The sequence below is a fragment of the Cygnus olor genome, chromosome 1 (genome assembly GCF_009769625.2).
Source record: "Cygnus olor isolate bCygOlo1 chromosome 1, bCygOlo1.pri.v2, whole genome shotgun sequence".
Taxonomy (NCBI): domain Eukaryota; kingdom Metazoa; phylum Chordata; class Aves; order Anseriformes; family Anatidae; genus Cygnus; species Cygnus olor.
In genome coordinates this window covers 49,285,164-49,297,175 of record NC_049169.1, presented here as the reverse complement: position 1 = coordinate 49,297,175, position 12,012 = coordinate 49,285,164, and the positions used below count along the sequence as shown (strand labels likewise).

The window sequence follows — 12,012 nt, the reverse complement described above, 5'->3', positions numbered from 1 at the left end:
TCATCTTCAAAAAATTTACCTCTTATTGCTTGTATTTCTTCCTTCAAGCTTCATACAAGCTTCTGTGGTCACTGGGATCTCTGCAGATGATTGTTGTGGTGTTTTTCATTAAAAATGAAGAAGAAAGTAGTAGCAAACTGCTTGGAATAGTGAGAAAGAAACAGAAAATGCTAGAGAAGTTTATGGAGCTGGTCAACTCATAGCTGTTTCATTTTGTTTTGTTTTGTTTTGTTTTTTAACTGTGCTGGCAGCGTCTATAAAGGATTTTTATTTCTGCAGAGCCAGCTACATTAAAAAAAACCATACAGGCTTTTGATAAATTCATCATGCAAACTTCAATTAAGTTGGCAGATATGTCAGAAATATCTGGGTACTTCTCACTTCTTGAGCCTCTCACTTTTCTTTTATGCTTTTCTTTACAGTGCAACCATGCCTACCCTGAGCTGAGGTGTTAGCACATCTGTGTTAACTGTCATCATTTCAAAATTAACTCATACCTAATATGCATTTCTGGCAAAGCACTAGGTATTTGTGGCTTGGTTAGCTATTGACCATAGTTGCAGTGTCATTAAGGTGACTTGACTTATTATTCTTTACGTACCTCTTCTAAACATAGATGCTTCTTTACATGATAATCCATTCAAATCAGTTTGTAATGCACTCTGGTAATTAAGTGAAACAAATGTCAACTTTATGACGGTAGTTGTGGATTCATACTGGATAGATGAGTGGTCTGCTCCTCCCTCCTTGCAGTGGAAGAGGCTGCATTTTTTCTGAACCGTAAAATATCAGTGATGAGAGTTAGAGGAACCATGGATTAGGAAGAATTAACATCAGACTTGCAAGCACAATGATGCTTTTTACATTGTTTTAGAGATCCTCTTCATAGGGAAAAGGACAGTGTGTTTTACAGTTTCATTTATAGTCTTCTGGCATGACAAATGAATTAGATGAGGTGTGGCTGAAAGCCTACATCATTTAGTTCCCCATTTCCTTTATATTGTTTGATTCATCTGTGATAGTAGAAAGATTTGAGCATGAATACAGTCATGTGATTCAAAAATGATGTGATTTAGGCCTGTTATTGTAATCTGAGAGGGAATTTCTCCAACTTTCCCAGAATATTTAGAACATCAAGACCATTGCAATAGAGTTATGAATGCAATAAAACTTCTCAACCCCCAACCAGGGTTGATTTGTCTTATGAAGATCAGTGCAGTAACAAAGCTATTTTTCATTTTACATGGAATTATTTAATTCTATAGATATTTTTCATTCTGTGCTGCAATCAAGATGGGACAAATTAGCCTAAATGAGGATACTTGGGGTTTTCTTTTTGTTACACAGTTCCCAGATGTGAAGTCAGCTGCTTGTATCAAAGGTGTAAGACATAAAGCAGTTGGTAACAACAGCTCTTCAACCTAATAAATTTGTCCAAGGAAGTATCATGAACTTTTGTCTTCATTGAGATTAATTGGGATTTGCCAATTACAAGTCCTTAGGATCAATCCGCATATGTACAAAGATTGTTCCAAAGACAGACAAAGACCTTTGAAGAATTCATAAGGCTATCCACCCTACAGTCACATATCATCAATTGGAAAAAAATCTGTTTATATCAACCGGCTGAGGGAAGCAACCATTAACAGCAATTTTATTATAGAAAACATAATGTCCCTACCAAGAAAACTCAGTACCTTCACATTCCATTGTCCCTGAATGTTTTTAGTTCTAATAGATTAAATTATCTATCTAATAGATAATCTTGACATCTCTTTGGGGAAGGGTTAGTCTTTTTTGTTTGTTGGTTGTTTTTAAAACCAAATAGTGCCTAAAGTGTCATAATCTTTGGCTGGAACTTTAGGATGCTTTTCAATATTGTCCATTAGGACTGCTAATAATGTGCATATATACCTGTAAATATCCACACTGGAATATGTATATTTGTTCTTTGTTGTAAGTAGAAGTTAATTTCCAAGTACAAGCAGATGATCGTTGTTATAATTTAATTAGTAACACTGTCACACAAAATTGTTTCTTTTTTCAAAAAATAAATTACTATGTTATTACTAAATTAAAGAACATAGGTAAACATGCATATATACTGTAGAGACTTTTTAAATCTTCTGTATTTTTTCATATAGGTTGAACATAGAGGAACAGAAAATATTTTGCTAAAAGGGCAGAAGTTTCCCAGAAATCACATAAAATGAACTGCAATAATAAAGGTTTTCACAATAGGATTTCTGAAAAAGGGGTTATTTCTATGCTGGGTTTCTATACTGGATTATATACAGAAGTGCACTGGAGAAGAATAAGGCCTGAGGCCTCTGAAAGGCCTTTGGAAAAAAAAAATAAAACAAAACAGACAAAAAAAAAAAACTCTGAAAGTTGCAATTCTCAACACTTTTAAAGACCTACTTTTAAGAAAATGTTTTATCTTCAAAGAAAAAATATACCACATGCATAGTTTAAAATGTCTGTTACAGAGGCCAGTCCTGAAATGTTATAAATAGGTGCATGATGTTGAAGAGCAACTAATTGCTTCTATCTACAAATACAAGAAGACTGAAATAATATGACTGATGGATAGTCTATTATTTTGGCTATCAGAAATAACAAAAATGTCATACTGTCCCAGTGAGGAGTTGAGTCAAATATTTGAGATATGTATCGAAATCCCAGTATATTATCTTAGGAAAAAAAAAAAAAAAAACTAACAGAGAAGAAAAAAAAATCAAAGATGTTTGCTTATATCTCTCTTGTTAGTGAGTTGTGAATTTCCTGTGATCTAAATACCTGGACTTCTCTAAAATCCAGTGTTGTTATGTGCGTATATATGATAATTAAATACTGCTCTGAGTTTGTTGTATTTGCTTAAACTGATACACTTCCTATACAAATATTTGGCTAGTTCCGAAAGTAAGTTGTGAGTAGTTGGGGAAGGGGAGGTTTTCTCTTAATTTCTTAATTTTATATTTATTACTGTTATATTAATTTGACATTTTAACTTCTGTGAAGCACCTACTCTGTGATAGGTAATAATTACTGTTCTTGGTTTTATCTCTATGGAAACAAAATATAAACCGAATACTCAATGACAATCCTAAAACTGAAGAAAGAAATGATGTCACCATTAGAAATGGAATACTGAAGAATGAAACAGCAGAAAATTGTCACTTTGATAGAGTAAGATTTCATGTCATATTCCCTTGTCGTGGATCTGAGTTGGACAGGTGAACTTCAGTTTTGAAATCACACACTGAATAAGTCATATAGAAATATATATTTGGTATATTGCTTTGGGACCTGAATCTCACACATTTCACGTCTTAAAATACCAATATCAGTCTTCCCATCTTCAAGGGATGAAAACAATTTATGAATTATTTACATGATAAGTGGCTGTTCCTTGTTAGACAGTGACTATCTTAAAGACTGACAGTTTTGATAACTAGTGTTCATGTAAAACATGATTTTTTCTATCATATATTTAGCCAAGTGTATCCACATTCTTTATGCTAGTTACTAGGTAACAACTACATGGAGATATAATTTGTCTATACCAATGATGTTAATAGGTTAGATGTTGTAGGTTTTGACAAGACAGATAGAGTAGGTAAGAATTCTCTTTGGAATATTTGGGATATTACAACAGATGTTTTTCAACATATTTGCATTAGGAATTCTTAGGTAAAGTATTAAGCATGTCTTATGTAGACCCAAAATCTCTTCGAAAAGAAGAACAATCTTTTCAGCTGTTGAAAAGATGCAAGCAAAGAACAAATTAAAGTCAAAATAAAACTGTTACTTCTTGATTTATGAGCTAGAACAAGTTCCATTCCAGTAAAACTTGTATCTTAGAATTCTCACAGCACAAGACTGACACTGCAATATGTTTATATGACAACAGCTTGCAGTAGTCGGAAACATATCATGATGTCCAATGGAATTGGAGGCTGAATTTCATTTCCATCCAAGCGTAGATAGCGGAGGCGAGGTATGTTACCATAAAAACCGTAGTCTTCTGCTACAGTGATTGAGACTGGGCATATCTGAGTACCATTGACACCTGAAAATATAGATTAAACATGTTAGGTAATTTCCACAGGAAGGGTTCATGAAGATAAAATGTGTTTAGAAGACAAATATAACAGCCTTGTACCAGTATTTTTATGGGAGTCACTTGTTGTCAGAGTTGGAAAAACACAGAATTAACAATTAACTACTTCATTGTTAATGTAAGAAAACATGGTAAATAATGTAACCTAGAACAGTGAATCGCGTATTTAATGTTCTGAAATTATGACTGAAAGGTACTAGATGCATAATTTTTTTCTTGGACAGAGATGAAACTAGCTTAGACAAGTGTCTGTATTTATTGGAGCATAACTCTTTGACCTCAGAGAGAGCAAAACAAGGCTAATGCTGAGGAATTCTGAAGATCTTACTGCAATGATAGTGCACAATTTTTAGCAGATATACTTAATTGAAGATCTCATGTTCAAAATGATAACAATATTGAATAAGAGGACCTGTTCATATAATGTCTGAAACTTTAAATATCTGTATTTTCCTGTTCTTTCAAATTCTTCATTACAGTTCTCTTTAATTGCAGTAATAAAACTTGTGCAATGGAATATACTTTCTCCTAATTTGAAAGCCAAAAAGTGCTTAAAATTCTTTATGAATCATACATATGCTAACATTCAGAAAAAAAATAATGAAACAATAATTTGAATTTGCTTATTTTCATATGGGTTATATAGATTGGATTCTTTACATTGTCTCTCCTAAATTATTTCTGCACTGTCACTTGACAAAAATGTTTTTCACATCTTGTCTTCAGTTATTGAATAGCACAGCTGACCTATTTCAGCCTTATTCTAGAAAATACTGGTGGTGTTTACTTATCAAAGATGTCAAATTCCTTGGACCAAATTACAGTCTTTAGTGATTAGTCTGACTGCATGAAGATCTTGTTGGCCCCAGACCACCTGCAAAAACTACTTGAATAGAGAATGTAACAGATTTTTTTTTTCTCTGAATAGCCTAGAAATAGCAAAAGAAAAGCTTTTTGCCATTTTTCTCCCTTTATATTTAGCAATAATAATATACACATATCTTCTGATTGCAAACCCCAAAATTCATTTAAAATAAAACATGATTTTAATATTATTTTTTTATCAAAAGAAAAATAATATTTCTGAATAACACTGTCCAGATGTTTGCAACATCTTGGAAACAAACTTGATCTTTGTCATGGAAACTAGATAAATACATCTATTCAGGCAAGGACTGAACATTTTATCAGAAACATTATACCAAATCCTCTTTGCCTATGTTGTGAAATTTTATTAATTCATCTGATATTTTGGGAAGGCATTTGATATTCTTGGACGAAACAAGGTACAACTTTTTTTCATATGTGAAAATGAAGCAGGAAGCTTGAGACTGAGGTATCATTATGGAAATGATATAGGAAGTTTTACAAATGAATCAACATTACGTAGCAGAAAATATCTTTTCAGGTCAAAATGCTGTCCTTAGGAGACAAGATGGTTTCAAATGAACTCTAAACCTTTGTGTTCTCTGATCTAGAAAATATCTCAGTATAATAGTCTTCACTGGGTTAGTTACTCCAACCTTAATGTGAGGAAGAAATTATGTAATAACAAGCAACCTGTGAAGTGATTTCTTGATGGTGTGTGGTATGAAGAGGTTTGGTCTTTTATTGTTTCCCTCCTGTAAGTAGCAAATCCTGCCAAATTATCAGAAAAGTAAAAGTCTCTCTCTGTTCTCTTTCAGACTTGGGGTTCGTGGGTATATTGATGAATTTTGCCAGCAGTAGCAAGAGGGACAGGGCAATCCAGTTATATGGATTGCATCCACCTAAACTGATCTATGCAGACAATAGTGTCAGCCTAAGCAAATCGTTTGACTCTGTGTATAAACTTTGGAGAGAGATGGATACATCCAAAAGGTGATTCAGATCTCCCTAAGATGGATTGAATTTCCCTCTGGAATTGTGTATCTCTTTCCATTTTCTAAGTTGGAGGACTGTATGACTAATTCAAAATAGATACTAGAACCTGGGATGATTTATTCAAATAACATGAATCTATATGTGGTCAACAGTATTGATAAGTAGAATAATATTTAAAAATGAGGCTCTGGAGCTGCTATAGGAGAAAACTTCCTCATTACTGACTAATACTGTGTATCTGCTGAAGAACCAGAAAAAAATCTTATTTTGTTTTTCAGTAAAACTCAAAGCCTCTCAACATTTAGAAAATGAGTTTATAAAGAAGATGAATCTGTTATGACATATATGATCATGAGGATGTTTCTGGTATAATCTTGTAACCTACAGCTGCACCCATTGTGGTCTAACTCAAATAGTTGGACTCCCTTTCTCCTTTTTATGTATTAATTAACTACAGCAGCCAAGGATAAACATGGCAAATTGTATGTTTCTGGGTTCTTTCAGCAAAGAAGCCAGTAGCAGTTATAGCTCAGGGGTCTGACAATAAGTCAGAATCTAGAACTTGAACCATTTTACCATTTTCTTCCAAAAATCCTATAATGGATTCTGATAGACCAGTATTATTGCTAGGCCCAAAGACTTCTTTTTTTTTTTTTTAAAAAAAAAAAAAAAAGAAAAAAGTTTATTTGACTATTTTATACATAGCTACTAAGAATAAATCCTTATTGGAAAAAAAAATAATAAAAATGAGAGAAACCTTTCAAAGTGATTAAGCAGTTAATGAATGTCCCATTTTGAAAAGTGGTAAAGACATTTAGTAATGTAAATCTTGTGGAAAATTATTGTGACTTAGGCTCATTGGAAAATGAGACTTGAGTTTTTAGATACTAGATGGGCGACTTTTCCTGGTTTTCTCGTATTTTTAATCTTATTAAAGAAAATAAAATAATTTGGTAGCAGTTCAAAGGGTCTGTGTTACCTAGACACAAAACACATCTTAACTGGGCAAGTTACATTCCATTGATTTTAATTTAGTGTCCATTTAAAGAGACAGGAGATAAAGTCTACTCTTGAGGCTCTGCAGTGAAACAATTAAAATAAAACCCTTTGTAGCCAGGGGGCAATGAAACATGTTCAGTGACAACATATGTCATAAGCCCTAACTTTAATTAACTGTTAGGCTTTTTTCAGGCCAGTTAAATACGTTTGGGTTGTGCAAAATTGATTTGTCTTTATGAGGTTTCATACATTTGATTTGCTGCATTCAATTAATTAAATTATTAATAGTTATCTGCTTCTGGTATGTTTTTCTTTGATAGAGCAGCCAAATTGTTATTTTTAGTGTCTTTGTGAACTACTGTAACACAACACAGAAGTAAGGAACCATTTATTCAATTAAATCAGTGTAACAAGATGAAAAATTTGGAGCGGTGAATATATTCTGTGCAGTGATAATTAGAAAGTGATAACTTTGATTTTGGCTTTTGGCATGAAATAGCCTACTCTACTGTCTAGCAAAAGGCAACCACAGATTAGTAAACTAAATGATTTAAGAACTTGGATCTTAAAGGATCTGCAGAACTTGTGAGCAGATGCTCTCTCTACCCTATATACCTAAATACCATATTCTTGCTGTACTGGGATGAATGCCAGAAGCATTGCTAGAAGAAAAATTATGACATGACAGGCTTCGATTGCCTTGAGAATAAAGTCTTGTGTCATTTATAGAAAGAAGACGTTTGAGGAGATAAGCATTAGTAGAATGAAGTTTCTGTAGTTAGTTAAAAGAATTTTTGGGAAGAAAGATTAAGTATAAATACCAGCATTTTTTACATAAAAAATAAAATATGGGTAGGATATTCAAGCTTGAAATATTCAATAGCCACAATGTAATTAGTTCTATTCAAAAAAGACTGTTTTGACTGCAGATAATATTTTATTCTAAGAGTCTCTCACATTAGGCTCCTTTTTTTAGATAACTTAGGTAGAAGAGAGATGTTCAAATCAGCTGAACCAACACTGATTCTGTTAGTTTAGTGAAGTTTCTAAGATGCTCATGAGCTTTGGAAAACTAGCAGTCATACAGTTGTGAATATCCTAACATGCTGCTTTCATTGTTGTTCCATATTGTTGTTTCTTGCTAGCTTATTCCTATCCTATCTGTGGGAAAATTTAATTTCTCCCAGAATGGTTAGTTGTATGTATATATCAAAATGTGAAGGGAAAAATTTTCCTTAAGCCACCTATATTTCTGACCTTCTGATCTGCTTGTATTTTATTTTATTTATTTTCAATATCTGAATTAACAAATCAAATGCGGTATTACTTACATAAATATATTTGGATGTCATATTTTAGAACTGACTTGAAAATTGGCCCATGGGAGGTTTTTTGCTTATCTCCCTATAGCAAGTGGCACATCTTTACTCTTTATTTTCAAAGAGTAATTTTTGAAGTTAAACAGTCGTTTTCAAAGAGTTATTGTTAATTGACAATACACACTTACTTTTGATTCTGTTGTGATCAAGGTGAAGGTGCTCAAGACGAGCATTGATAGGTGGAATTTTAGTGAGCTGGTTATGAGACAGCTGTAAGTCTAGAATAGATGAAACATTAAACCCATTTGGGGGAATACCATCATCAGATAGTTTATTGTAGTTCAGCCTAAGGAAAGTCACTTTGGGTATTGCACTGAAGTAGTTTTCTGGTATCACTTCAATGGAGTTGTTGTCTAAAAACAGCTGCAGTGTGTTAGCTGGAATGCTTAAAGGCATCTTTTTGAGTGAATTTTTTGCTATGTTGAGTTGCATAAGACTATTGAGTCCTTGGAAGGTGTCACTTTGAAGAGCGCTGTCCAACAAATTGTTCTGGTGCAGATCTAACATAGTAAGGTTTTCCAAGTTGCTGAAGACTCCTTCTGGGATTCTGGAGATTTTGTTCCTAGCCAGCCTTAGCTGTTCCAAGCCCACTGGTAATGGAGCAGGCACCTCTTCCAATTCATTATCTTCAAGGAACAAGTAAAGCAGCCTTTTCAGCTTGCTCAGCACACCACTCTCAATTCCACTGTTGGTGATTTTATTCTTGTTCAGATTTATCCACCTGAGATGAGTGGCATTCACAAAAGGTTTATCTGAAATTGTTTCAATTAGGTTGTTTTGAAGATAGAGGTACCAAATTCTTGCTGGGATTGCAGGTATTTCTTTAAGACCTTTGTTATCACAGTATAATGCATTGGGGAAACTAGGAGGACAAAAACATTCTTGTGGACACTCAAAAGTGTAGTGAGACCAATGTTCAGGATCCAGGTCATCATAAACTTGTCTCACAGTTCGAGTCCACACAGAATGAGCTAAGAATAATAGCAAAAGGCTTGGACAGACTTTTAGAGTCATCATTTGCCTTGGAAGGGGAGAAAAACAATTAGTTGTTTTAACACAATTCTCTAACAATATACCAGATTAACAAAACTGGTTAATTAACATTAATTAACATGGTAAATAATATTTCCTTTATGAACAGCCAAATTCTGTTACCTATAGCATTAATATAGCATGTTTAGGACAAATTTAACAGTAATACAAGGTATAAACAGTTTAGCGTTAAATGTTAAACATTTTCCTGATTCAACTTAGTTTTCACATTGACTACCAATTTAACGGATGTTCTTTCAGATATCATTTCAAAGAATCTGAAAACATGGACAATTTCTCTGACAATAAATCATTACTTCTTATAAATTTATTTAAGTTTTCTTATACAGAGCTGTTTTGCATAAGCTAGTTAAGGAACTGTATTATTTTCAATAATGCTATCAATACTATGGTGATCTTTATACCTTTGCAGTTAGTGTTACTCCATTTAAAACTAATCATAAAATCTTTTTCTGTTTTTCCTCTGTCCTAAATTATAATGGCATCTGGATCAGATTTTCCAGGTCTTCTGTCATCACAGAAAAGTGAAAGATCAAAGAGTGTTTTAACAGCTGTTTGTTGGGCATGTTCTTAAAGAGCTTGGACGGAATATGGAGTAATCCATTCCCCTCCCTCCCTCACTCACTCTTTCAAATCCAAAGTTATTAATTTTTTTCTCTAAAGCAAACAGCCAAAATAAATGCCTGATCTAAATTACATAAAAAGTAAGTCCTAAACAAAGTATATCATATACATTCATGCTTCTTGTATCAGTTTTACCTACTTAATTACTTGCTTTGTTTATACTCTTATCATTAAACAATGAACAACATTTTCAATGATAATTTGCTCCAACAGGACATATCTGTGCAGCACAAAAGCTACAAAAGCTTCACAAACTCTGTTATTTATTTTATTTTATTTTATTTGCAATGAAGAGGTAAGAGAGAGCTGAGATTTCTGGTCAAAATAAAAAAATTAGTTTTAGCAAAAATAATATTTAAATACAGAGGGAATTCTCTCATATGGTTAATGAACCAGTAAGGTTAATAGCTCAGTTAATCTCTGCATACCATATGTAGTCATTTAATAGTTTTCATTTTTGTTATTACTAGTAACAAGTGCAGTATCCTACAAATCTTTCAGCCCCACATTCTGCTATCTGGAAATATTCCAAGTATTTGAAGAATAGCATATTTAATTTACACGGTGAAGTAGTACCTTCTCACTGTTTAAATATTCATAACCTTAATAACATTTTCAAAAAGAAATATAAAGTAATTTACCTTGTTAGTCAAGTTCTTGGAGCTATCTGAAGCCAGTTAGAAATCAGTGTAAATAGACAGCCTTTGGCTGCTAACCACTGTGTTTGCTTCCTGTTCTTCTATGAATTAATAGCATATAAAACTTGAAAGGCATGCTAGCATTCCCAGCTCCATTACCATACACACCTTATTAGCTATTGTTTCTAATTCGACATTGCTTCAGAATTTGGGCTTACCTCAGCTTTCTTGGATCTTCTTTTCTTTCTATTGGTCACTGTAGTTAGACTGTAATAGCCTGAGTCAGGCTACAAGCTGTGTTCTATGAATACAGCCTAATATATACGCATCGGTGACTACAGCTTTTAACCCCTAAAATAGCTAAGGCACCTCAGCACGTACGCAAGAAAAGACAGGAAATACTGGTTTTAATATCAAACAGCCACAGAGCTGAAGTAGCTTGATTTTTATAGTTTAGCAGATGAAAGGAACTGGTCTAGATGAAACAGGTAACACAAAATGTACCTTTATTCAACATTTTTGTCAATTGATACTTTACATGCAAAGCTTGCTTGCATCATAATTCATTCTCATGATACCTGAACTGGCCGCAATGAATTAAAAACAGTGCCATCTGTTCCTACGGAAATCTTTTATTTGATTTTGATCAAATGCAGATGCTGCCATGCCATTTAAAGACATAATTCTTGATTAAGAGAAGAAGATAACAAAAGCATTCACTAAGAATTTTTTAATAACATCTATTTCCATTTCTCTAAGGATTAAAACATACTTTTTCTTTTTTTTTTTTTTTTTTTTTGAGATATTTTTGCATATATTTCTTCAAAGACTTCATGCTGTCCAGTGCCTCCTGCAGTAATCTCTGGTTTTAATTATCAAGGCACCAATTAATTGTCTTGTTTTATCATTGATCTAAAGTAAACTCTTTCCAGCCAACTTGCTTTCCAAAGCATAGACACATATTTCTGATGTTAAGTACTTTGTTTTCTTTTCCGGTACAAACTTAAAGTAACAGATGAATATCAGGAAAACTAGACATTCGAAGACAGAGTCTAAGTATTTTAAGGGAAAAGCTAATGAAAATACTCTAAACACAAAATATATCCTCATAACTTTCATGTTTATATTAGTTATAAAATTTATATAATATATTACAGTTTAGTCTAATTCATTTTAATAATAAAATCTCTAATAACTTATATCATAATGTTTAATACTTTGATTCCTAAGAATGTCTAAAAAAAAGTTTAAGAGCAGAAAGAAATATCTAGTAATCTAGTCTTCATTTTAATCCTCAGTTTTCTGTGTTATCTTGCAAAAACAAAACAAAACA

General features: G+C 32.9%; 1 protein-coding gene across 2 annotated transcripts; it reads right to left on the bottom strand.

Moving 5' to 3' along the window:
- Positions 1-402: 402 nt before the first annotated feature.
- On the bottom strand, positions 403-11,040 carry KERA (keratocan). Of its 2 annotated transcripts, none has more exons than XM_040557690.1 (3): positions 10,898-11,040; positions 8,493-9,385; positions 403-4,072 (listed from the first exon to the last, which is right to left on the bottom strand). In XM_040557690.1, exons 2-3 carry the CDS (start codon positions 9,379-9,381, stop codon positions 3,900-3,902), a joined length of 1,062 nt encoding a protein of 353 aa, XP_040413624.1. In that variant the 5' UTR covers positions 9,382-9,385; positions 10,898-11,040; the 3' UTR covers positions 403-3,899. The 2 variants fall into 2 exon arrangements, with proteins under 2 accessions (XP_040413624.1, XP_040413634.1); XM_040557700.1 differs by lacking the exon at positions 10,898-11,040 and adding an exon at positions 10,683-10,736.
- Between the last annotated feature and the right edge of the window lie 972 nt (positions 11,041-12,012).

Excerpts from the sequence above, each read along its gene's own strand:
- KERA (XM_040557690.1), bottom strand. The coding sequence starts at position 9,381 with ATGATGACTCTAAAAGTCTGTCCAAGCCTTTTGCTATTATTCTTAGCT. Across the intron at positions 4,073-8,492 it reads TGATCACAACAGAATCAAAA|GTGTCAATGGTACTCAGATA; the intron begins GTAAGTGTGTAT and ends CTATATTTTCAG.